The sequence below is a fragment of the Urocitellus parryii genome, chromosome 7 (assembly GCF_045843805.1).
Source record: "Urocitellus parryii isolate mUroPar1 chromosome 7, mUroPar1.hap1, whole genome shotgun sequence".
Classification (NCBI taxonomy): Eukaryota; Metazoa; Chordata; class Mammalia; order Rodentia; family Sciuridae; genus Urocitellus; species Urocitellus parryii.
Window position 1 is genome coordinate 142,841,301 of NC_135537.1, and position 27,345 is coordinate 142,868,645.

Below are 27,345 nucleotides of genomic sequence, written 5' to 3' on the forward strand. Positions count from 1 at the left end.
GGTTAAACAGTCCATCCTCTCTGAACCTCAGCTTCCTCAGAATTGAATCAACCGCACCTGGAACATACTGAGCTCTGTAAATTACAGGTGCTAACAAAAGGCACACACAGTAAGCAGGGATGGGTTGACCACGGGGTAGAGGGGCCAAGAACTTAGGGCTGATGGTTGAGGGGTTGCTGGACCCGGCACGGGTGGTCGCGGGACTCGGGTCTCATAACCCTGATTTCTTCCAGGAGGGGCGGGGCCTGGGGGCAGCTCTGAATTTCAGAACATTCGCTGCGCCCCTTGGCGGCGCGGCAAGCCACCCTCCGGGGTCTCCAGGGGAAGAGGCGGTTACACCGAGGGAAACTGAGTCCGCAAAGCAGGCGGCTGCCGGCAGCGCGCCCCGCTGCCTGCGGGCGAGAGCTGCCCCACTCCCGAGGCCGCGCGCGGCTCCTTTTGTCTGCCGCGTCCCCGCCGCCGCCGCCGCCGCCAGCCTCGGGCTCGCGCGCGGCCCCCGCCCCTCTCCTGCCCCCTCCCCTCCCCCCACCCGAGCGGCGGGGCTGCGGCGCCGCAGCTGACTCCAGCGGCCGCCGCCGGGCGGAGGCTGCGCGTCGCAGACCCAGGCGGGCGGCCGGGCGGCGGCCCAGGACGCGCGGCGATGGCGGCGCAGGGCGGGCTGCGGCGGGCGCGGCGCGCGGCGCGGGGCTCGGGCTAGCTGCGGGGCCCGCCCGGATGGCAGGCGGCGCGGGCTGGGCGGGCGCCCCCGCGGCTCTGCTGCGCTCCGTGCGCCGCCTGCGCGAGGTGTTTGAGGTGTGCGGCCGCGACCCCGACGGCTTCCTGCGCGTGGAGCGCGTCGCGGCGCTCGGACTGCGCTTCGGCCAGGGTGAGGAGGTAAGGCGGCCGCGCCCGGCCGGTCCTCGGCACCACTGTCCCTGAACCCGCTGCCCTCGCGAGCCCGGCTTCGGTGCCCTCCGCGTCGCCCCTCCCCCAGCTTACCGGCCGTGTCACCCACGCCTGGGACCAGTCTCCGCACTCCACAAGCCCAAGGCGGTGGCTTGCTTCGCGTGAGGAATCCTACCTGTGCCAACCCCATATCCTCTGCTAGGGTCAGGGACCGCGGGCCCGGGGTCACCCCTGCCCAGTCTGACCCTGGCTTTCCACCCTCAGCCCCGGGCTGCTGGCGTAAGCGTCAGGCTCAGTGCGGGTTCCTCTGAGCAATCTTTGAACCCGGTGGGTTCTTGGGGATGGGAGCTGTCAAAATGTGGCCTTGGAACCCCCATCCTCTGAAGACCAAGTCGCCATGGAGGTTGGGGGGGGCACTCTGTGCACCCTGCTGGGCCTTGCCCAAGGGACAAGCAGGGGCACTTAGCCTTGACTGCAGCCCCTGCCACAAACACAGGAGGAGGGTCTGTTTGGGGCCATCCTGGATTCTCGCCCAGTGCCTGGTGACCTCCCATGCAGGCCTGGCTGGCAGCTGACTGTGTTGGCTGCGACAGGCCAGCAGAGCCAAGCCTGGGAAGTGATAGCTGAGCAGCGTGTTTTCCCGTGGTGTGGCCACATTCATGGTGGAAAGCAGGAGTTGTGTGGATTGTTAGCATGGCTGGAATCTCAGGTTTGATGCTGCCAATGTAATATCAATAAATGCCAGAGGCTAGTACCTCTCACCACCGTCAGCACAGGGACTGTGTTTTGGGGAGGAGTACAAGCCACTCACCTGACTGGAGAGCATCCCTCACCCTTAATCTCCTTCCCACTGAGCAATGGTCACGGACAAAAGACCTGAGCAGTGGATTTCCAAGGCCACCCAAGACCTCAGGCCTTACATAGGGAGCCTGGTGTCCTGGGTCTCTAGTGAGCACTAGCTGGAATTCTGTTCCCAGGACAGGAAAGGCCTGGCATCTTGGAACATGGGTGGTGCTGGGTGATGACCAGTGGACTCATGTCTCCTTGCCTGACAAGTGGGAGGTGATGATGATCCCCCCTGGGTACCTGGGCAGGGGCCAGGACCTGGGAATCCCTGAGAGTAGCAGGTGGAAGAGAGTGAGGTAGGTGTCAGGTTTGAGGACTCAGGTCCCTATCCCAGGGTGCTCATGCTATGGTTCCTATTGGAGCCTGTCCTCCGCCTCTGCTGGCTTTGCTCAGGGGCATTGCTTGCCACCACCAAGGTCTTTCTTCCCCCAAAGCCAGCAAAACCTCCCCTTTGCCAGTGGCTCCCATCTGAGGTAGGCTGAGCGGTCCCCTAGCACCTAGGACGCTGGCTGCAGGTGAGAGAAATCACCCAGCTCTGGCTGAAACAGGAGATTCCAGAACCATAGAGCCTCAGTCCTGGAATGGCCTCCCAGAAACCTCTGTCAGGAGGCCCCTGGCCTCAACCACATGCTCCAAGTCTCACAACCTTACCCTCAAGCTGGACAGCTCCTATTTTAGAGACTTCTACATTCCAGATACAAACCTGCTTGTCACTTAGTCATCTGGTTCTGCACAGGGGCTCATGTGGGTTTCTCTTCTATGTGGCAGCCTTTAAATATTTTAATACAGCACTGCTGCCATTTCCCTCCTCCCATCTTGCCAGTTTAATGTCAAATAACCCCTGTCCAGAAGTTACTTTCTTACTGCCCAGAAGAGGCCAAAACCTCTGGCTTCTGGCCCTGGAGTTGCCATTGACTAATCATGTGACTTTCTCTAGCAGTTATGTGAAGGGCCTGGACCAGGAGACCCCGCCACATCACTGGCAGCTGGGGGGGGGGGGGGCTGCCTATTCAGTAGTGTCCATGTTCTTCATTCATGATAAGTTTCTGATCTCTGAAATCTTCAAGGATCTCTTTTAGAAACCTCTGCCATGGATCCTTCATGGGGAGGGAGAGTGATTTGTTTCCCTTATTAAACCATAACCATTTATTATTACAGAAGTGGTATATATGTAGTACAGCAAATTGGAAATATAGACAATCAGAAATAAAAGTATCATGTCCCTATCTCCCAAGGAGCCTTGGGTGATCTTTTTGGTCACATTCTTTTAGAGCTGTTTCCATGCTTATATGTAGATTTTCTCCATGAAATGAGATCATACCCTGCACAGTATTTTGTAACCTAATTTCTTTCTAATAAATGATTATCACCTTTCTGCTTCAATAAATTTTTGGCACATTTTGTACAGATACCTTTTCCAGATTTCTCATTTGATCTGAAAATGTCCACTTTTTAGGCTGATTTGTTTAAGACCATTTTCTCTCCAGGACTGTGTAGTGCATCTGGCTATCCACCGCCCCTCTTCCTCATAACTCTGACTTGCTGAAGAGATCAGGCCTGTTTGTGTCATTAATTTCTTGAATCTAAGCTTGTTACTTGATCCTTATTCTGATTAAATTTTATCTTGTTCATTTCATCACGTTGTATCACTGAGAGAGACTTTGACATCCGATCTCTGTCACTCTCAGATACTGCCTGCAGCTGGAGAAGCAGATGCTCTTGTGTGTGGATATCCACAAGGCTGATTAAGAACACAGGGCAGGACCACGGACAGGGCCCGAGGCACTGTAGGGACACTTCTATTCACAGAGGGAGACCTATGGAACGGCGTTTTGCATCCCAGTTCACTACACATCAGATTCGCAGATGCAGTGTCTATCAGAAGCATAATTTCCCCCTACAAGCAGAGGTCCTTCAAAATTGCTGTGTACTCCAATAGTTGGTATTTCATTTGTTAAAAAAAAAAAAATCAAACAGCAACATTGATTTCCCAGCCCATGGGTGCCCCAGAGTGGGTGGTTATCACTCATTAGATATGGGGTTCAATGTCTGCATTTTACCAGCTACCCCCAGAATACCAAGGATACCAGGATCAAATGCTTTGCAAAAATTACAACATAACTAGGTTTCAGGGTGTGAAATAAAATGTCCATAAGGCCATATAAGATTAGATAAATGCATAATTAAATGAATGAATATATAATAAGAAAATCTCCCATACAGTAGAAATCCAAATAATTTATGTAGCTAATTCTCCCATCAAGGAGGTGAAGTGAAACTCTGTACAGCTTTAAATAAGAAATGTACAGTGACTTTCTTCTAAAGAATGCAGTATGGAAAGAAGGGGAAAGAGCAGCTTACAGTGAAGGAACCTGATGAACAGTCCAAGAATGTGATCAAGGTCAACATCAGAAGTAATAAGTCATATAGATGGTATGTGCCCTTAATATGACGTAATAAGAATGACACTTTACCTCTGTGGTTTCCCTTCCCAAACCCATAGCCCCAGTGTAATCATGAAAAAAATATCAGACAAATACCAGCTCAGGGGCATCCTACCAAATACCTGATGGGTTCCCCTCAAAATGGTCAAGGTCATTGAGGACAAGGGAAGTCTGAGAAACTATCACAGCCAAGTAAAACCTAAGGAGTCATGAGGACTAAACATAAAGTGGTATTCTGGATGGGATCCTGGAAGAAGAAGAGAATGTTTAGTTAAAAACTAAGAGTCTGAAAGATGTACAGGCTTCAGTTGATAATGTTGTATGTGTATTGGGTTGATCTGTGATAATCGCCTGATTTATTGACCTAGGACTCATAGCAGAAAAGAGAAGACAATACAATTTTTAAAAAATGTTTTTCAGACTGCTTTTTAAAAAAAAAACTTTTATTTTATTCTTTTATTTTATGTGGTGCTGAGGATTGAACCCAGGGCCTCACATGTTCTAGGCAAGTGCTCTACCACTGAGCCACAACCCCAGCCTCAAGACAGTAAAATTTGTTGAAAACTTTGCCCTTAAGGATACAAAGATTGGGGGCTGGGGATGTGGCTCAAGCAGTAGCGCTCTCGCCTGGCATGCGTGCAGTCCGGGTTCAATCCTCAGCACCACATACAAACAAAGATGTTGTGTTTGCAAAAATAAAAAGAATTTAAAAAAAGGATGCAAAGATTGGAGGAGCAGGGAGGATCCCATTGTTCTGACCCTTATGGTGTACAGCACATGGAAGAAGAGTCAGGAAAAGTACATAAAGTGATGGCTGTGCCCCGAGCCCACATTAGCTTCTGATTCATTTCTATTTTTCTAGCCTTTCTAGGCCTTTGCTTACTCCTCCATGAAGTGGGGTTGATAATAATCTCCATGCTATAGGATCTGGGGGAGGCTTGAATGAGTTAATACGTGTAAAGAGTCTCATGTAAGATGGGCGCCATGACGCACACCTATAATCCCATCAACTCAGGAGGCTGAGGCAGGAGGATTGCAAGTTTGAGGCCACTCAGCAATTTTGCAAGAGCCTCAGCAATTTAGTGAGACACTGTCTCAAAGTAAAAATTAAAAAGGACTGGGGGTGTAGCTCAGTGGTAAAGCACCCCTGGGTTTAATCCCCAGTACCAGATATATAACTAGCCAGCTATAACCCAGTATCTGCACAGACAAGAAACATAGAATTGTATCTGCTGCTCTTGTTGTTATTATTCTCTAAAAAGTTGCAAATATGTTCAATAGGCTGTTCTAGGCTGAGGATTTGTTGGGGATTAAGGTCAAGAACTAGGACCTGTCTCTGATGTTCTCAGCCTCTCCTCCTTGTCTACCTCTGATCTTTCAGCTCCTCTTCAGTGGTAAGAAAATGGAAGGCACTAAAGCAGGCAGAGAGGGCTGGGGGTGCAGCTTAGTGGTAGAGCACATGCTCAGCATGCACACTAGGCCCTAGGGTCAACGCCGGGTGGGGGGGGGAACAGGAGGGAAAGCAGTCAGAGATATCTTGTACAGCATTTCCCTTTTATATGTTCTTCTCTTTTTTCCAACTTGAAGACCATCCTTCATGCTAAAAAGAAATGGAAACAAAAGTAGTGAAGAGGTCTCTGCTGTCCATTAATCCCATACCTTCTCCTCTGGGATTTGGGCCTGTCCTTTGGGGGAAGTAACTGAACTTTAGCTAATCTGGGACTAGCCTGTAATTTCCCTCTTCTTTGTAGCTGCCCCTGGATATAGCCAGAAGCAACAGGGCTGCTTGCCTCCTTGTTCATATTGAGAGGAGGTCAAGTAATGGTCCTGATTGGGTTCCCTTAGACCCTATGTCACCTCTGGGCTAGTGACTGCCGCAAGAAAATGCTGGCCACTTGGCATAAGTGTAGGTATTGAAGCTACTGCAATGAGCTGACACTAGTCAGGAGCCCACCCTGGGGCCTTCAGAGATGTACAGGCTTCCAGGAACAGGGGAACCCAAAACTACAACTGGTTCAGCTCATAAGGAGAAGAGATTAGAATGTTGGAGAAGAAAGAGCTGTGGCCCCCACATCTGTGACCAGAAGAAAAGCTGGGGGGGGGGAGGGAAACAGAGGCCAGACCGGCTTGTCCCTGTAGGCAGCAGGAAGACCCAGGTAGCCAAGATCAAGTGTGTGTTCAGAATGGAAGCTGGGTCTGGGCAAGCCTGGAGATGAGACTTCTCAGGAGGCTGTGATACGTGACAAGAGAGCAAGAGGATCATGTCAGATTCTAGATGCAGCCTGAATCCATATGGCAAAACCTTGCTGAATGACAGTGTCATTCCCAAGACACTGGGGAATCTAGAGAAGAAGGAAGCACCATGGTTGTGGAGAGCCTGCCAGGGCATAGGCATGGTCCCCTGTGCTCAGGGACATGTGTCCCTGTGCTGGGGAGGATCAGACCTTCTAAGCAGCAAAAGGTGCCCTCAGAAGGGGTCAGTAGGGAGAGAACCTTGAAGTGTTAAAGTGTCCAAAGCTCCCCTTGGTGTGTTTGGCCTGGGAGGAAAACTTTTCCACTTGTACCTGTAGGTGCTGAAGGGCTCAGGGTCACCAGGCTGGGCAGGGTCACAGCAGGACCTGGAGCTTAGGACCAGGAACTTCCTCCAGCACCAGAATGAAAACCAAAGAGGCAAAGAAGGAGAGGGAGATGGGGCCGAGGAGGGAGGGCAGAGGGAGAGCCTTGAGTAGGGAAAGAGGTGGCCGGATGATTCCTACAGGCTGCTCAGACTGGTGGCCCCAGAGGGGGCAACTCTGGAACCTGGGGGTGAGAAGCTGTTCCTTCTTCTTCAGGTCAGAGTTCCACCACCAGAGAAGTTCTGGGGTGGTCCATACTGCCTTGGAGGAAAGTGCAGATATGGGGCAGCCATGAGGGCCTGGGGACACCAGACTCCTGGACACAGCCCCACGTAGGTGCTGGGCCAGTGAGGCTTGATGCAAACTGGAACACTGGTGTCCCCAGTCTATTTTGGGAGGTTTGGCCAGAGGGGGTTCTGCTTTGGCCCTGGAGTAGGTGTTTGGGGCCCCTCCCCTCCTGTTCTGAGTGGTCCCTCTAGGTTGGGTGCAGAAGGGAGCTTAACAGCCAGCTGAGATTGAAGAGCTGAGCAGAACAGATCCCAGCAAGATGGAGGGGAAATGTCCACTGGCTTGGAAACAATGTGTGTCATGCCTGGGTTAGCTGCTGTCTTCTCCCATCCCAAAATTATTGAGTGAATTACCCCCAGATTTTACTATTACCCTTAACAAAGATTTCAAGGTTAATTTTTTTTTAACTTTCTATACTTCGTGTGTACCTACTGTGTGCCAGCACTGTTTCAGGCCCTGGGAAAGAGCTGCACTTGGAGCTTATGTTCTGATGAGAGTGAGGAAGAGCAACTAAAAAGGGACTATTGAAAAAAAAAAAACATCAGGTAGGAAGTGCTAGAAAGAGACATAAAGGACTAGACAAAAACTGACACCCTTAAGATGATTTCACCAATGAACATATAAATGGAGCCAGAATTAAACCGGGACTGCACCTTGCAGATGTCTGGCGCAGCATGGTCCAGGCAGAGGAAGGAACTGGCATGACAGGGAGAGGCCAGGTTGGAAAGAAGGCAGAGGGGAGGGGTGGGCAGCTCGGGCCCTCCCTGAGCAGATTTGGCTTTTACTATGAGGTGGAGCCCTGGGAGAGTTCTGAGCAGAGTGGAGATTCAAACTGCCTGAAGTTTGAACAGGACCGTTCTGGCCCCTGCAAGAGGGGTGCGCAGAGTAGAGACTGTGAGGAGAGGGGCAGGAAAAGGGGGAGACTGCGAAGAGAGCGTCTGGTAGTGTAGAACAGGGGAGTGGTGGATTTTGAAAACAGCCGAATGGAAGAGGGTTGTGGGAGGCGAGAATCTGGAGGTAGGCTGCTACTTGCTGGATGGGGAAAACGGAGGAGGGCTGGCATGAGGAGCCAGGATTTCCACCTGAGACCCCGCCGGACCTCAAGTGCAGAGGTGGAGCCAGGGGTAGATTGATAAATCCAAGGCAGGTGCCTGAGCCAAGCTTCTCCTGGCAGACACTTGGTCCTCTCTCCCTTTTCTTCTGCCCCACTGGCCCTTAGGTCTCACTGCCCGCAACTGAGAAGTTTGCATGAGGGAGAAGCCCAGCACTTGAATCAGGTGTGATTTAGTGCCCTTTAAAAGCCAGGCACACCAGGTGCAGGGGTGCACACCAGTGCAGCAACTCTGGAGGCTGAGGCAGGAGGATTGCAAGTTTGAGGCCATTCTCAGCAATTTAGCAACATCCTGTCTCAAAATAAAAAGTAAAAAAAGAGCTAGGATGTAGGTCAGTGGCAGAATGCCTTTGAGTTCAATCCCCAGTACCCCCCAAAAATCAGGGGTGCAAGGCTCTATTAGGTTGCCTTGGGCATCTTTTCTTGGAGCACATAGCCACGTCTTGCCCTCATGTCGCATCCTCTTCTTTCTGCCAGCCTCTCTGGCTGAGAGCTGCCCCTTGCCTGCTCTCTGCACAGACAAGAACCAGGCTGGCTCCAGTGGATCTTGTTTGCAGCCATCCCCACCCCGCTATTGAAATTGAGGTTCTTAGTGCCCTTCTTCCCCTCACTATCCCTCCATCTCCAGCATCTTCTGATCCCTGGAGACCCCTCAGGACCACCAGTTCCCTGCAGTCTGTCATCCTTAGGGACATTGCTAAGGATCTATTGCCCATAGCTTCTGTGCTCCTGAGAAAGGAGAGCAGAGCAACCCAGAACCCAAAAGTTTATAAACCAGTGATCCAAGAGGGAAGCAGGCTCCATGTGGTCAGAGCCCAACCTGTAGGATCTCTTATCTTGTCATTAGGCACAAGGCTTTGAGTCCAACCCATATCTCATTTGCTCATGGCTTACAGAAAGGAAAAAAAAAATGATGGGAATGGTGGTACATACCTGTAATCCCAGCAACTTGGGAGGCTGAGACAGGAAGATTGTGAGTTTAAAGCCAGCCTCAGCAAATTAATGAGACCCTAAAAAACTTAGCAAGACCCTGCCTCAAAAAATAAAAAGGGCTGGGGGTGTTGCTCTGTGGTTAAGCAGTCTGGATTCGATTTCTAGTACCAAAAACAAGAAAACAACCTCTGAAAAGATTACCAGCTTCCTCCCAAAGCATTTACTAATTGAACATGGGCCTATAGTGAGCATGTTACCATGAAGGTCCCAGTCTAAGACCTGCACCTGGACAAGGCAGACAGAGAGCTAATTTGCACCAAATGAAGACCTGAAAGGGGAGTAGAGGTCACCAAATGGGACTTTCCGTTCGGTGCTTGTATTATTCAGTGCTTGCACCATTCCCAAGGCAACCCCATTCTGCACTGACCAGGCTCTGGTGGAGTTCTCTTTTATATAGTGAGCTGAGGTCTGTCTCTTAGTGCCCCATCTGCTCGTCCTGCCCTCTACCCACCCAGCTGACCATCTACCTGCCTACTCCCAATGCATCCATTTATACAACCACTTATCCATCCATCTACCCACTTGTTATCCTCCCCAACCATAGATCCAGCCATCTACCTGTTGATCTATCCAGCCACCCAGCCACCTGACCACCCACCCATCCATTGACACTCTTCTCTTCCACTTGTTCCCATCCTCATGTTCACCCACCCTTCCACCAGCCTCCCATCTGTCCATTCTTCCAGTCGCCATCTGACCATCACTTACTGCCTGCCATGCATGAGGCCTAAGCACAGACTTAAGAACAGGTCTGGCCTTTTCAAGGAGGTGCAAGTGGCTCAATGTGGGGAAGGCACATGAAAGGCAGGAAGGTGAGAACTCAGGCTGGAACAAGCCTGATGGTGACCTTCGGGAGACGTCAGGAGCTAGAACTGTCTGGCTCAGATGAATTTTGGAAGGACAGCAGCACTCCAGTACAAGCCTGCCCTATTTTTATGATTTCTCACTTCCCATGCAAGCCATGGGTTTTGCCAAGGACTGAGGCCTTCCTGAAAGAGTGAGAAGCTGGGTTATTTTTGAAGGTGCTTATTATGAAGGCTGGACCTCGGTTTGCTTGTCTAGAAAATGGAGGTCATTAACCCTTATTTGAGGGAATGTTTAGAGGACTGGAGATAAAGACTCCCTGAGAGACCTAGCATGGTGCCTCCTGCATCGTTCCTGTGGGCCACCTGCCCAGGGACTGCAAGCATCCCTGCTGCCCTCAGTCCTTTCCTCCGCCTGCTCCTTTCAGGCACAGGACTCCCCTGTGCAATGGCCAGAGTTCCTCCTAAAGCCACATAGGCAGAAAGGATAAGGGAAGCAAGGAGCCAATCCTGCGGCTTGTTGGGCAGGATCCTCCAGGAAGTGGAAGAGCTAGGATTTGAGCACAGGCCTGTCTGGATTTTTTTTTTTTTTTTTTTTTGGTAGATGGAAACAATACCTATATCCCATTTATTGATTTAATTATGCAGCGCTGAGGATTGAACCCAGTGCCTCACGTGGTAGGCAAGTGTTCTACCATTGAACTACAACCCCAGCCCGAGGCCTGTCTGGTTCTAAAGTTGCCTTCTAAGCTGCCTGCAAGTGGGGGTCCCAGGCTCTTAGGAGGTCAGGAGGGGAGAAGAATCCGCACAGCAGAGGCTTCATCTGGCTTTCTGGGCCTGGGATGGTCTGAGTTGGGGGCCAGGACAGAGAAGAAGTAGGTTCCTGATCTGTAGGGCTAGGGAGAAAGGAAGTTGGCCTCTGTGGATGGCGTCAGGGGCCAGTAGGACCTGAGGTGAGAGGAGGGAGGCTGCCAGCTAATTGCACCCTGCAAGATGCATCTCCCCACTTCCTGTTCAGGTGGTGATTAAGTAGGCCCCGGAGGCACTAATTTCTCTGGCTGCTCAGATTTCCTACCAGACACCGCTGTAATCTGCAGGCCTGGACTGTGTGTGGCAGGGGCCTGGGCAGGCTGATTCTGTCTCCACTAGGTCAGTCCAGCGGCCCCTTGACCACATTCTCCAGCTCCTCCATCTTCCTTGGCCTGAACTGCAGATTATTCCAGCCACAAAGGCCCTAAGGCCTCAGAGGGCCCTGACCCCCTCTTCCTCTCTGTCCCCTATCCCTCGCCACCTCCTTTTCTAGCACCTCAGTTCAGCCCACACTGGTTCTAACATATAGAGCTGAGGTTTTGGCATAAGCAACGTCGGGTTTGAGACCCAGAACCACAACTTAACTTGCTCTGTGACTCTGAGAAGTTGCTTAACTTCTCTGTCCCTCAGTGTCCTCATCTATAAAGTGGGGATAGTGTCAGTTATATGTGTTAAGCCCTTACCACGATGCCTGACATGCAAGTTAATGTGACTGTGAGCACTAATTCTGGTTTTCTGAGTGAACTGTCCATTTCCACTCCCTCACAGACTTTTGTGAGCTTCTGTTCTGTGATATATTTGGGGCTGAAGGATGTACAGATGAATAAGATAGGATTTTTCTCCCAAGGGAGCGCCTTACTGTGGGGCAGGTGGACTACAATAGAAATCTTTTTTAAATTTTATTTTTATTGTCAAATAGTAATTGTATATATTGTACCATGTGATGCCTCGATACTTTTAGGCATTGTGGAATGAACACATTAGGCTAATTAACGTGTCCATCACATACTTCTTTTTTTGTGAGAACATTTAAAATCCACTCTTTCAGCAATTATGAAATAGACAATACATGATCACTAACTATAGTCACCTTGCTGGGTAATAGATCACCAGAACTTATTCCTCTTACTGGCACTTTGTAGCTTGGACCAACAAAACCCCTTCATGCCCCACTCCCAGCCTTTGCAAACCACCCTTCTCCTCTAGGGTAGAAATCTTGGCAGCACACCTGTGAGAAGCACAGGGCCGGAGTGCTTGGGGACAAAACAGGAGATCTACTCTGCTTGGATCACTCTGCTTCACCTTGGGAAAGCCTGTCCACAGGTGACGCTGGGGCTGAGTCTGGAGCAGGGCCCTCAGGGCTGGAAGGGCAGGATGGGTATGCAAGAGGAGAGACCTAAGAGGCAGAGGCCCCCTGGAGGAAGGGAAGGCAGGTGAGAAAGAGAGGGGCCAGCTTGGCAGGCAGAAGCCAGGTGGAAAGGGCTGGGCTGGATTCGATCCCTAAGGTATGAAGGAGGTGAAGCAGAGGGTCCCTTGGATTTCAGAGGAGGCCATCTGTAAGTAGCCTGGAGCGAGAATGAGGAAGTGAGGAGGCTGAGGTGGGGGCCCTGCCCCAGTTCAGAGGCAGGGAGCAGGGACTCTGAGGGTGGAGAGAAGGGGAAGGGGAAATTCCTGGTGGTTCACAGAACTTCCCACGAGTTCCCTGTAATTCCTGCCTGGGTGACTGGGTGATGAGGCCTGAGCTCAGTACACGGTGACCGCTGGCTTTAAAACGTCTACACACATGCAGAGCCAACGAAACTAGGAGGCCTGCCCTTACCCATAAATCCTTCCGAGGGCAACTGTGCTTCATTTTTAAACAAACTTCACGGTGTTACTGTTGATGTATAAATTTAAACTACTTTATAGGAAAAAAAGAGCTAACTAGCCCTGAACTGGATTTTTATAGTCTAAAACCCTGTCCTGACCTTGTCCATGACCTGCATATGATGATGATCAGCGAGTGTGAGCCGTTGACCCCTTTCCACCTGATGCCATTTCCTGTGCCCACACCCTAGCCACAGGATTGGTCCTCTCATAAGTCACCATCCGTGTCTACACATTTGCCTTGCAAATGTCTGCTTTCTCTGTCTCGTCACTGAACCTGGCCTATGTGGCTGGGTCCATGGGCCAGCTGGTCAACCCAGGCTCCTCAATGACCTCTGCAGAGCAGGCAGAATGGAGTCCCCACAGTGCTCTGCAGACAGTGACCTCCAGAAGGGCTGTCTGGAGCCAGGGTTGGGGGCCCCACAGGGTGAGTCCTGGGTAGCCTGTGCCAGCCTGGACCTCCCTCAGTCCCACTGACTGTCCCTTGGGCTCTGCTTCCACCAGTGTGGGTGCTCGGCTGCCAGCCAGAGGACCAGCCTCTGTCTGCTATGGGTGTCCAGAGCTCCTGACCCCAAGTGGGCACAGCCAGGAGACACCTGCTGCCACCTCCTAGGCACTAAGTGGGTGGGATCAAGGGCCTGTGGGTTCCCTCTTCTGGCCAGAGGCATTGGCATTTGGGCGTCTGGCCACCCTTTTCTGGTGCCATCTGGATGGTTCTTTGTCGCTCCTGCCTTCTCTGTCTCCTCCTCTCTTATAGCAAACCCTGCCCAAGGCATGCAGGTCCCTGTTTTTCCACATCCCCGTGGACACTGAGTAGTATTTTCAGTTTGTTTCTGCCAGTTCAATAGGTGTGTAATGGTATCTCAGACTTGTTTAAATTTTCAGTTTGGATTACTAATGCAGCTTTGCATTGTTTTCATGTTGCTCCTTACTGTGCGAGTGTGTGGGCGTGTTGGGATTGAACTAGGACTTGGTGCATACTAAGCCTGTGCTATACCACTGAGCCATGCCCCAAGTCTCCTACCTCCTTTTCCTGAGTCTGACTAGGAACTCATGGATTCTTTTTTCCAGTGGGTTGTAATTCATTTCATTATTCTTTCTGATGCTCAGAGGTTTGTTTTGTTCTAATGCAGCACGATAACATTTTGATCATTATTACTTGCTATAATTTATTTATTTTGGTGCCGGGGATGGCGCCCAGGGCCTTTGCTAGGCAAACGCTGTACCACTGAGCCCCCGCTGCAGTCCATCATTGCCCTTTAAAAGAGCTCTCTGATTTTCCCCACCATATATGGATTTTTAAGTGTATAACATGTTTCAGAAGCTTTAATTAGCATTGCACTAACTTAGACAGTGTTGTCTTCTTGACTGCATATTTAGTCCTCCCAACAGGAGCAAAATATTAACATTAAAAATAAACTGGAGTGATTTCGAAGCTGGTAATTGGTTAAGTCGGAGCCCAGAATGGAAGCCGAGATTTCTCTGAGACCTGGGCAGCCGACTCCTCTCCTGGAGAAGAAACCATTTTTATGGAAACCAGATTGCTAGGCCCGTGGGGATTGTGGTCCATGCATCGAAACTGGTCTCTCTCCTTGAGACCCTTGGCTGGGGATAATCGGTGCCACTTTTTCATCAGTGAACCCCCTCATACTCCTACTGGAGAGAGTTTTCCAGGGACACAGCTTAGCAGAAAAATGCAGGCCTCATGTGTCACTAACTACTGACCCACTGCCTTGATGACAGCACCCCTGTCACCTTCCCAGTTCAGTTCCAGCAGCCCTCTCCCAGATCACCAGAAGCCTGTACATCAGCAATGGTGTGGCTGCCAACAGCAAGCTCTTGCTGGCCAGCAACCAGATCACTTCAGTCAGCAGTGTCTCAGTAGAGGTGGTGAATACCTTCTGGGAGGATATCCAGTACACACATGTGCCTGTGGCTGACGCACCCAGCTCGAAGCTCTATGACTTCTTTGACCCCATTGCCGACCACAACCACAGTGTGGAAATGAAGCAGGGCCGTCCATATATTGCTACACTGTGCTGCTGGCATGAGCTGCTCAGCCTCTTTCTGCCATGCCATGTCCCTGCTGGATGCCCACACATGGACCAATTCAATGCGACCCATCATCCAACCCAATGCTGGATTTGAGAAGCAACTCATCCATTATGAGTTCCAGCTGTTTGGCAAGAATACTATACACATGGTCAGCTCCCCAATGGGAATGATCCCTGATATCTATGAGAAAGAAGTCCATTTGATGATTCCACTGTAAATCATCCCCTAAGCCCCTGCTTTGGGTCAGTGTACAGACCTGTTGTTGGTCCTATATCAGGATCTGAACTTGAACAATCTTTGTCGATACAGGAATGCACCAGATGATACCTTTTATAAGGGCAAAAAAAAAGAGAGAGAAAGTGATTCCACTGCTTTCAACTTTGTAACCCATATCTTTAAAGATTACACTCAATTATTAGAGGTAAAGATAAGTTTTTTACCCCATGAGTGGGGCAGGCTATGGCTGCTGGTCAGAGGGTGAAATGAGGCAGGTGGTACACTGGACAGAGACCAGAGCCCCAGTGCCTGGAGTCTGCTGCCTTCCCTAGACTGAACAACTCAGAAATGAGACTGCTCAATCCCACTTTGCTCCTTCAAACCCAAAGCCAGAGCCTTAAGCATGGCACCCTCTGAACTTTTCACAGTAAGTGCCAACCTACTGGATAAGTGGCCTTCAAATAGTGCTCTAGGAACTCTACAGGCCCCAAACAACCCACATCCACCAGTGGCCCTACTCTAGTTTTCTAAGATCAGGTTAACACAGAAGATAGTTTTCAAATAAACATTCCACTGTCATAAACTTTTTAAAAATTAAAAAACTGAGCTAAATTAATGGTTAATATTTAATGTATTTTGTTTCTATAAGGATAAAGTCCTCTTTTCCCATTGCCTTTTTTTCTTTCTAGCTGCTTGTCACTAGCATATAGGAATGCAATTGATTTTTGTAAATTCATCTCCTTTTTCACCACTAGTATGAACTCATTTATTACTTCCAGTAATTTTCTGGTTGATTCCTTTGGATTTTCTCGTCAGCATTAACATTCTGTTCAGAGGTAATTGCTTTGTTATGCCTTCTTTCTCACGTTTCTGAGTCCAGTTGCTTTTCCTTCTGAGATGGGAGCCACCAGTGTTTCTAGAACTGGATAAAAGGGGCGGGCACAGGAGACATCTGTCCTGGCCAGGGTAGGGGGGTGGCATGCTGGGACCTTGGCCACATGGTACCATTGTGAGTCAGGAAAACAGGCTGGGCAGGTGCCTGGCCACAGCTGCCCTGGAGGCTATCCCCAAGGAGGATGGACCCTGGAGTGGTCGAGGCTGGTATTGCTGCAGGAAGGGGTCAGGTGTGGAGGGGAAGGGTCTGGAAAGAGGTGTCCAGTGTCTGGCTGTGGGTCAGGGGAGGTGGTCAGAAGCAGCAGAGCAAAGAGAATGGACAGAATGTGCACAGATGGCCAGAGCTGACCTTGGGTAGCCATAAGTTGCTGGTGGAGCCCAGGCAGTCCCCATCCTTTGCTGTGGTCTTGAACAGGTTGGTGGGGGCTGGCACAGGCAGGACCCCATCATACTTTTCTCCTTATTTTTAAAAACAGGGTGACTATAGCTTACCACCATTAAGTAGCATGTTGCTACTTGAGTTAGAGTTATATCCTTTAGCATGTTAAAAAGACCTCCCTTCCATGTCCCTTCTCCTTTTTTTAGTCTTACTGAAGAGCAGATGGTATATTGTACCAAATGACTTCTCAACATCTATTAAACATTTTAATGATGATTGCTGTTTTCCCAGTTCATGCAAAGAATTGCATTTGTTGAGGCAAATCTCAGATTGGCTGGACATGGTCAGGCGCTCATCCTCTACCCCTTCCACACCCGACTTTGGTCACCCAACACCTGGAATGGTGTTGGGTGACTTTTCCTAAAGGAAAGTCAGGGTGTGCCTGCCAGGTGACCTTGGGAAGAAGCTACAGATGTACAATACAGCCTGACCTCCCAGCCCACAAGTGCTCTGCATTCCCAGCCTACCCTGGGGGAGCAGGAAGGGTCATGGTTTCTGTGGTTCTCTGAGGACCGGCATGGAACCTCACAAGGGCATAGTCAGTGTTACTTAGACGACTGAGTGAGAGAATCAGTGCAGGACAGGGGGACTAGCCCAGAACTGGGAGCCCAGGTCCTCTGCAGCTCTGCCCCCTGAAGTCTTGTGATCTGTCCTGTGATCTTCTGGAGGCTGCCAGAGGAAAGTTGGAGAGGCAGAGCACTTTGTGACCAACTCTTCAGGTTCTGGGGCTGGAGAGATCATGGATCAACGCCCAGCTTGCCGTCTTGCTGGCTCTGTGAGCCTGCATAGGTCTCCTCACTTCTTGAGCCTCATTGGTGGAAGTGGGGCTGCAGCCATGCTCCACGAGTGGGTAACTTTGTGGGCGAATGAAAGGTTGAGGGGAAGCATGTGGCACAGCTCCTGTGGATCCTCAGCACCTGATGTAGGGGAGTAACCATCGGGGCCTCTCTGCAGCTTTAGGAGCATTTAGAAGAGAAAGCACTGCACTGGTTGTAGATACGGTGAATCTCTTGGCAGGGAGAGATAAGCATCCAAGTCCAAGTGTCACCAGAGGGGTTCTGAGGAAGTCCCTGCAACGGGGAGAAGGGGACTCAACCGGGCCCCAGGGAAGAATTTGCCACAGGAAAGAATTTCAGGGCACATCAGAAAATAAAGCATTGCTAAATTTGTTCTATGAAAGAAATCAACTGGGCAGTGTGCATTCAGAGAAGGACACAGTGTGGGCGTTCCAGAGAGAGACGCGCTTTGGGGGCTTCGGGTTCTTCTTTGAAAGGAAACCTTGTGAGGCTGTGCAGGGGAGCGTGTGAGTGCTGGGACTCCCTGGTGAATGCTACTTTTTGATTGTGGACCACAGATCTCTGGGATCTTCAGGTTGACCCTGTCTCCCCTACCTGATCAGTAACGTTTAGAATGTACCTGTATTAAAGGTTTCTTAAAATACATTTCTCTTGGTTTTATCTAATCTGAAGATACATTGTGTAGGCTAACAATTGCTCTCTATAGTCAAAATAAGGTAATTTTCATAGTTGCATGAATTTTCAGTACCTCTAAGATTGGTAGATTTCCCAGGAATTTGGGAGGAAAATCAGGTCTGGGAGTAGGTCTGCTCGCGGGTGTTTAGGTGTGCAGCTACAGCCTCCTTTCTCCCTCTCTTTATTTCCTCCATCCTACCTCCCCAGAAGCCACTGGTAGTGCACTCTAGGGGCTGGTTGACCTGCTGCTGCCACCGTGTGGCCCCAGGTTGTTGTTGAGGATAATGATGGCAGGGAAGAGCACCCGCCACTGCAGACACAGGGCAAATAGAAAGGGGGGACCACCTAACAGAAGAGGGCTCACGCTCTGTGAATTCTCACTTCTTCGCTTCCTGGCAGGTCCTTAGGCTCTCTGGCCTCAACTCCCTCAGTTCTAAGATGGGCTAATAATAGAAACCGCTGCATAGGCGTGTGAGTTATGGATGGATTAATACTCTTCGAATATCGCCCGACTCAAGAACTGTTCCTAAGTGTTGCCGGGGGTCCTTATCATGTCTCCATCACCACCACCCTTACTCCAGGGAGCTCGCAGCCCAGTGAGGGCTGACAGAGCTGGGGAATGTGCCATAACCGTGGTCACTGTGGGAGGAGTCTGCCCAGGAGGGGGTGGCGGCACAGCCCCCCCATTTTCACTACTGGTGCTGGGACTGTTCCCTCTACCACCCCTATCACCTAAGTGCCCTGGTATCAGTCTCAGAGAGCATGTCCCAGCTGAAAAACAGGGAGGGGGGCTGGCTGAAGTCCAGCCTCTGACACTCTCTTCGGGGGTACTGCTCGATCTGGATTCCCTTCCCTGGGTGTCTCTAGGGGGCCTTTGAAAATGCAGATGCCAGGGTCCCTCACTGGCTGCCAGGCTCATCATGTCTTAAAGGGATGACTAGGATGGGACCCTGTCCTCATCCCTTCGACCTAGAGTCCAAGAAGGTCCAGGATCAGAGGGCTGGCTCAAGCCTTGCTTGCCTTCCTGGTTTAGAAAATGAGGCCAGTACCCTCCCTTCAAGGGCTGGTAGGAGGATAAATGAGGTGAAGGGTGTGCCGGGGCCAAACGCCTCTGTCCTTTCCAGTGCCCTCTTGCCTTGGCCCTCCTCCTCTGCCCTGGACCTCCAATCTAGATGCTTTCTTTGGGGGAAGAAGTCTTAATTATGGATAAAGGCCTAAATCATGCATGAGGCTTCTTGCCTCTGCTTTTTACTGCTGTGCTTGCTGGAAAAGAAGCTTGCCTCTGCAGAGAGTGCCCTCGGAATGACTAGGCTTGAGATCTCGCCCCACCGTGGGTTCTGCTGGCCCCTAAGGAATTTCCCCAACTGACTGGGGGCCCTCTGCATGGGGCGAGTACTCAGATGACAGGAAGAAGTGGAGAGGATGAGGGAACAAGGAAGCCCAAGACATGAGCCCCTGCCTATCCCCCTGGACCCCACCCTGATCAGTGCTGTGGGAGGGCTGCAGCAGGTTGGGGAGTCCAGAGCCAGAAGCTTCTTCCACCTGGGAAATTGCTTGGTCCACGGAGGTCCACCCCATGTGCCTTCTCCTCCCATGAGATAGCAGTGTGAGGTGGCCAGTGCCACCTGGCCCCTTCCGCAGGCTCAGGGAGGCATTTGTGAACCTCATTGGGAGGCTAGTGGTGAGCCTGTCTCTCCTTTCCCTTATTTAGAAGTCCCACAGTGGGCTCCCAGACCTGGTGGCCTTTCTCTTGTTCTGTTGACAGTAGCAACTTTGACATTTCTGGCCAGAGCTGCCACATTTTGCTTTGTTTCAAAAGTCAAACCTCAATTTCCTGGGAGGCGGTAGGTGTTCTGCTTACTTCCATTTTCTTAGGAAACAAGAAAGCTGGCGGGAAGGAGTTTAGATTTGAGTTTAGTGGAAGCGGCGGTGCTGGGGGAGGACACCCCAGGCAGACATTCCCATTTCATGGCTAATAGTGGTGTTGAACCCCTGGAGTGCGCGGCACCCTTCATGCTACTCAGAGAATCAGAGATGTCCACAAGGGACCTAACGCCAAGGCCAGGGCTGGGTGCACACAAGGGGCTGCTCCCACTATGGATTCTGCTGGCCCCTAAGGAAGCAATGTCCAAGGACAGATGTTCCTCCCTAACAGGGTGAGTTCCCTATCCCCATTGCCTGGAAGACTCTCCCAGAGGTGGGCCCAGCCATGGCCTCACCACTCCCAAGCTTCCTGCCCCAGCTCCCCAAGGTTCCAAGTGGTGAACCAGAGTGGTCTCCCTTCAGAATTCTGGACAGGTCCACAGAGGTCAACTAGAACTTTGTTATCCCAGGTGTGGTCAGGGGACCAGTGACATTGGCACTTCTCAGGAGTTGGTAGTAATGCAGGTTCTTGGGCCCCAACCCAGACCTGCCGAATGAAAACCTGCACTTAAATAGGAGGTATCATCAGTATTTCACAGATGGCCATCAGAAGCCCAGAGTCTCCATGTCTTCCCCATGCATGGAGTTAACAGGGCCTCGTTGCCCACCCCATCTCCATTACCAGCCCTGGTGCTCTGTGACCCAGATACCCACTCCCTTATGGACTTCATGCACATATGGGACCTGGGCCTGCCTGGTGGGCTTTGGTGGCCCTGGTATTGGCTGGGCCTGGTGTTGGCTGGGTCATTGAGAGAAGATGCCCGCTGTCCAGTCTTGTAGCCTTCCCTAGGCCTGGTCACTGAAGACTCTCCCTCATACTCATCCATGGGCTACCTCTGTCCTCCTGTCACAGATGAGTTCCTTTCTTCTGCCACCATAGGGAGGAGTCAGACCAGCCACTGCCATCCTTAGATACAGGTCCGTGTCATTAGTCAGAACAAATGAAAGGAAACCTTTTTTTTTTTTTTCTGTAGAATCTACCTGGCCTGGCCAGAGAGGAAACTGTGAGCTCTGGGGACTTGGACTTGTGGTCAGGAACAGACCCTGAAGTATCATCCCCAGCCAACTGAAACCCACCTGGAGCTCCTCAGAGTCCACCCCTCCACTCCCTCTCCTCCAGGACCTTCATTCAGGGACCATCCCCCCATCTACCCAAACCCCTGAGATGGAACCTCACTTCCCTCTCTGCCTCAAATCAAGCAAGCCCTGCCACTAGCCTGACACTCTCTCCTCAGCTCCCTCCTCTCTGTCCCCCTCATGGCCCAGGTCAGCTTGACCTCCTCTTCTGGACTATGATGGCCTCGTTGCTGGTCTCCTCGCCTCCCTCCCTCTGCATTGTGAGTTTCAGGTGCCTTCCCAGGTCCACATCTGCTAGGCTGGGCCCCTGCTAAAATCTCCACCACCAGAAGGGAGTATCCTCCCCATTTGTCCCTGGTGGGCAGCCTCCCCCTGCCCTCCAGCCACCGGAGCACTTGGTGGTTCCCCAAACTCACAGGCACCCTCAGAGCACGGCCCTGGCACTCTGCCCCCTCCCTGTCTCTGTTCTCGCAATCCCTTCTGGAATCACCATTCCTGACAACTGCCTGTAGGCCCCCACTAGTCACCTCTGCCAAAGCTCCCCGTATGCAGTGTCCCCAGCCTTCAGGGCTCTCTGCCTCTTCTGGGATCCCACTGTGAGGTTTTTGAGTAGCGTCTTCTGGGAGGTTGCATTCTGATGGATTCTTACTTTCCCCTGTAATACTATGAACTGTTTTTTAAAAGGACAAAAGAACTTTCCTGTTTTTTTCCCCTCTGAGTTTAAAAATGATCCAATTCATTTTTTTTTTTTAAGTTCAGCCAATTAAAAACTGTGGGAAGGGGAGGCCCAAGGATTAGCCATCTCAGCACATTGAGTTGCCTGTGCTGACAGTTGTGTGGCCAGCTCCCAGACAGGCCAACCTAGGAAAGTGCTCATTTATCTTAAGTCTGCTCCAAGTCAGCTTCTGGGCTTAGTCTCCATAGTTTATTCCTTCTAACTCATAAATGAACTCTGACGCCCAGAGAGGTTGAATCATCCGGCCTTGGTCACACAGCTGGTAAATGGAGGAGGCAGGATTCCAGCCCAGCTCTATCTGCAGAGCCTGGGAATGACATACTGTCCTGGGCATGTGACAGTATGACAGATCAGCTGTACACTTTTATGCTGCTCCCTAGGTTGTTTTTATTTCACTCAAAAAATACAGCAGGACCTCATCTGTCCTTTCCCTGGGAGCTCATCTGTCTCCCCACAGGGCTGAGGAAATGTTTGCAGAAGGCCAGGACAGTCAGACAGATCAGGCATAGGTCATCTGCTTCAGAGACCACCCAGGCTCTGTCACTTTCCTTCCTATTCAGACACCAAACAAAGCCCGTGTGGGTGGCCATAGGGATTTTAGATAGTAACAGACTCGGTTGTCAATAAGGGACTGAGGGACGCCTGGTGCCTGATGACTTTTGGACCTGCTGAGGGTCTCTTAAAAGTTGTTTCCAGCCCTGGTCTGGAGGTGACACTTCTCAGGAGGCAGTGGCCTGGATTCCATGTAACTGGGCCGGGGTGCTAGCTGGCACCCCAACACCACATAATCCTTCTCCTTGTGTGCACTGAGCATCTTCACTCCTAAGGCCTCCTTCCCTTTGATGCCTTTTACCCCAGCGCATTCTTGAAGAGGGGCTCTTCATCAGCAGCCCTCCAGCCTTGAGAACCAGGAACCAACACAAAATGGCTTAACTGCTGAGGCAAATGCTTTTTTTTTTTTTTTATTTTAATAACATCAGGACCCAAAGTAGGGCAGCTCCAAGGCTGGTTATTTCCAGGGCCCTGAGGTATCACCCAGGATTCGACCTCCTTCCAGTGATTTCCCCAAGAAGCCCAAAGTGGCAGCCACTCTCCAGGAGGGGAAGAGGGAGGAAGCACTTCCTGTGGATGGTCCCCTCCACCCCCTAATCAAAGACAGTCTCTCCTCTGTAGATGTCTCCTCAAGTCTCATTGGCCAGAGATGTTCAACATGCCTTTGCCTGAACCAATCATTGGCAAAGGAGACGAGCTCACCTGGCTGACCCCGCCTAGTTAGAATCATGCTCATGGTGAGGTGCTCTGAGGGGCCTGGTCCAACAGGAAGTGGGCATCTCACCGCACCAGGGCTGTCTCACCCTAAAGGAGAGGCCTGGGGCATCATAGAGGTGACCAGCAGAATCTGCTTCAGTTCTTGTTATTATTTTTTAACTTTATAGAAGAGAGGAAGTACAGGGCTCAGAGAAGTTGAGTCATTCCTCGGGGCCACCCTGTGGGTCCTCAAACCATTTACTTGGTGAAACTGCCTTGGATGGAGACATTTGCCTCCCTGCCCTTTATTCCCTTCCATATCTCTATCTCTGATTTTCTTCTCTTCCTCCAACTTACTGGCCACCACTGGCCAACAGTCCTGGAGAATCATTATGATAAGATAGAATTCCAAGCTGGCCTTCATGGTAATGTCAGCCAATGCCCTCATTTTCCAACAGGGAAACTGAAGCCCAAAGAGAGGAAGGGGCTCACCAAGGCCACTATGGAGAACATTGATGGTGGAGCTGTGATGGACTTAGGGACAAGAAGCAGACCATGCCTGATGTTAGAGGCTTCCTCCTTTATTACCTGGCCTGAGCTGCAGGACAGCCCAACTCAGCCTGCTCCTCCTAGGGAGGGGCGCCCTCAGTCTCTCTTTTTCTCTCTTTTTTTCTTTTTGTACTGGGTATTGAACCTCTGGGTGCTCTCCCACTAAGCCACACCCTAACCCTCCTTTTTATTTATTATTTTGCTAAGTTGCCCAGGCAGGCTTTGAACTTGTGGTCCTCCTGCCTCAGCCTCCCAAGTAGCTGGAATTGCAGGCATACGCCACCACACCAGGCTCCGGTCCCTTGTTGTATACCTTTTGCACCTGATATTTCCATGGCACTCTGCAATCTTCAATGTTCTTGAATCTTGGGCTGGGGATACAGCTCAGTTGGTAGAGTGCTTGCCTCGAATGCACAAGGCCCTGGGTTCAATCCCCAGCATCACACATGCACACACACACAAAAAAATGTTCTTTAATCTTTACTCTGACATAGTCTCCTTTAATCCACACAATGGCCCTGGGAGCTGGATGTTATAGATATGGAAACTGAAGCCAGAGAGATACTGTGACTCACCCAAGGTCACGTAGTGAGTGACACACAAATCATGTGTCACAGAGGGTTTAATGTTCTGACTGTGCCCTCCCACAGAGGGGGTGGGCTTGTTGGGGGTGGTTAGAGATTGAGAGCTGGACAGAGGCAGACTCTTCCACCTAGCCCAGGTTGCAGGGACTGCTAGGACCCCCTTGGGAACCCTTCCTCGTCCATGTCTGCCCCTGGTTTTGCTGAACTCCTGCCCAGCTTCCTGGCCCTCCCTTCCTGAGAATGAAAGGAGATGACCAGTGGCTGCCTGTGCCCTTTGTCCTGTGGGCTCTAGAGTACAGGGCCCCATTGTATGCTTGACATCAGGCAGCTGGACCAGGGTGAACTGGGTAAACAAGCAGGGCACATGTCACCCTGAGGCCAGGGGAGGGCCAGAGCCCCCTGTGGGGAGCAGGAGGGACTCAGGAGAAGTTTTCTGAGGGGGAGCAGAACCCCTGGGGCTTTGGGACACCTCTTCCTCCTCTCTTAGCTGCTATGCCTTGAGGCAGGGCTGCCTCTGGTGTCCTGCTGAGGAAGAGAATGACCAGCTGCCTCACAGGGCTGTGGAGCAGACCCAGGGAATGACCAGTGGGAACTGCCCTGGGGAACTGGGTTCAGGGGTTACGCAGCAAACTGGGGAACAGAGCTGTGCCCTGTGTCAGAGCATGCCAGAGCAGGCACGGCAGCACACACTTGGGATCTCAGCTACTTGGGAGGCTGAGGCAGGAGGATCACAAGTTTAAGGCCAGCCTGGACAACACAGTGAGACCCTGTCTCAAAACAAATAAATGGATAAAGTGCATGCTGGGACTCCCACATTGTTTCCATGGGAGAATTGGGCCCAGTGTTGCCAAATCCAATTTGAAAAGCCAGATAGCCCAGTTTGGGTGTGCAGTTTCTCAATTAAAAAAAAAAATTAAATGTACATAGAGTAAAATTCATTATTTTTCAGGATGGTGGGCGAGATTTGTAGTTTCATGAGTTTTAACATTTGTGTAGATTCCTGTAAGCACCACCTTAATCAGGAGACAGATCCGTTCACCACCCCCCAAATTCCTCCTACTACCCCTTGTATTCAGACTCCCCCTTTCCTCCTTACCCTTGGCATCCACTGATCTGTTCTTTGTAATTATAGTTTTATTGTTTCCACATAAATAAGAAAAAAAGTTCTTCTTTCTTTGGGTGCTGGGGATGGAACCCAGGGCATCACACATGCTAGACAAGTGCACTGCCTCTGAGCTGCATCCCCAGCCCAGTATGCCACCTCTGGAGACTGGAAACTGGTTTCTTTCACTTAGCAAAATGTGTGCACAGTGTCAGGGGTTGTGCCTTGTTATTGCAGAACACACTGCTTCTCCGCTCACTGGGAGGACATTTGGGGTGTTTCTAGTTTGGAGCAGCAGTATGTGTCATGCTGCTGTAAACCTCTGTGTGCAACATCTGTGTGAGTATGAAAATAAGTTTTCGTTTCTCTAAGATAGGGAAGGACAAGGAAGTTCCCCTCTATTCCTACTTGGCTGAATTTTTGTCCTAAATGAATGTTGAATTTTTTCAGTTGTTTCTCTGTACCTTTTGCTGGATTTTTCTTCTTTAATCATGTTTCAATTACATTGATTTTTAAATGTTTAACCAACCTTACTGAATAAACCCCACACGCTATGGTCTTGATACACACACACACACACACACACACACACACACAACTTGCTAATATTTTGTGGAAGATTATTGTATTTATGCTCATGAGGAATATTGGCCTATAATTTTCTTATACTGCTTTAGTCTGGTTTTGGTATCAGGACCACACTGGCTTCATAAAATGAATGGAGAGGGCTTTCATTTTCTAGAAGAGATCATATAGATGTATGTATATCTTAAATGTTTGGTGAAACCATCCGGGCCTGAGGTTTTCTTTCTTTCTTTCTTTTTTTCTTTTTCTTGGTAGCAGGGTGGGGGGATACTGAGATTGAATCCAGGGGTGCTTTACCACTGAGCCACATCCCCAGTCTTTTTTTTTCAGGGCCTCACTAAGATGCTGAGACTGGCTTTGAACGTGTGATCCTCCTGCCTCTGCCTCTTGAGTTGCTGAGATTACAGATGTGAGCCACTGCCCTGGGCCTGAGGCCTTCTTTTTTAGAATGTTGTAAACTAAAAAAATTAACTTATGAGATAGCTATAGGACTCTTCAGGTTATCTGTTTCTTCTTGCATGAGTTTTGGTAGTTTGTATCTTTCAAAGAATTGGTCCCCCTGGGCTGGGGTTGTGGCTCAGTGGTAGAGCATTTTCCTAGCATGTGTAAGCACTGGGTTCAAATCTCAGCACCAGGTTTAAATCAATAAATACATGAAGGCCCACTGACAAACAAAAAGAAATTAAAAACAAAAAAAGATTGCTACGTCATTTTATCAGAATTGTAGAAATTATGTGCACAGAGGTGATCATGGTGCTCCTTTGTTAGCCTTTTTCTTTCCTCCTTCTTGTCCTGTGTTGGGGATTGAATCCCCAGGGCTACACACGGGCTGGGCAAGGGCTCTACCACTGAGGGACACCCAGCTCCTTTATTAACCGTTTAAAGTCTGTCTGACTGTAGTAACATCTCTGCTTTCATTTCAAATATAGTAATTCGAATCTCCTCTCATCCCGCCCCGCAATCGGGTTAGAGTCATCAGTTTTATTAGTCTTTCCAAAGAACCCAATTTTGCTTTCCTTGATTTTTCTGTCATTTTTCTGTTTTTAATTTACTGATTTCTGCTTCCTCCCTGTTCTCAGCTTCGGGTTACTATGACCAGAAGACCTGACAAGAACAATTTAAAGGAGGAACAAGTGTATTTCGGCTCATGGTTTTCAGCGGTTCAGTCTGTGGTCAGCTGACTCCACAGCTCGGGGCCTGAGGGGAGGCAGAGCACCATGGCAGGAGGGCAGGGCAGAGGGAAGCAGCTCAGGACCCCACAGCCAGGGAGCAGAGGGAGAAAGAGAGAGCTCCAGTCACCAAGGACAAAATATAAACCCCAAAGGCACATTCCCAGAGGCCTATTTCCTCTAGCCACACCCTGCCTGCCTGCAGTTACCAACCAGTTAATCCACATCAGTGGATTAATTCACTGATAAGGTTAAAATTCTCATAAACCAATCATTCCACCTCTGAAGTTCTTGCATTGTCTCACACAGGAGCTTTTGGGGGACACCTCACATCCAAACCATGACATTCCCTCTTCCTTTGGGTTTGAATTTTATATTGTTGTATTTTTATTTTCATTTAATTTAGATTATTTTTAATTTCCCTTGAGAATTCCTCTTTGATTTATGAGTTATTTAGACAATGTGTATTTGGACATTTCTCAGATGCCTTTCTGTTATTGGTTTCTAGTTTAATTCCAGCATAGTCAGAGCACAAACTTTGTATGATTTCAATTCTTTTAAGTTTGTTAAAGTTTGTTAAAACCCTGGGATATGACCTCCTTGGTGAATGTTCCATGTACATATGAAAGGAGTAT

The 27,345-nt window shown here is 50.2% G+C and overlaps 1 protein-coding gene and 1 pseudogene across 1 annotated transcript in view; both read left to right on the top strand.

Annotated features, from left to right (window-relative positions):
- The first annotated feature begins 714 nt into the window (after positions 1-714).
- Rab11fip4 (RAB11 family interacting protein 4) overlaps positions 715-27,345 on the top strand; it is a 112,919-nt gene continuing 86,288 nt past the window's right edge. The window contains exon 1 of the mRNA XM_026388932.2: positions 715-873. Within this exon, the coding sequence (XP_026244717.1) occupies positions 715-873 (159 nt within the window). The remainder of the gene's footprint in view (positions 874-27,345) is intronic.
- On the top strand, positions 4,058-15,642 carry LOC113182845 (dual specificity protein phosphatase 18-like; annotated as a pseudogene).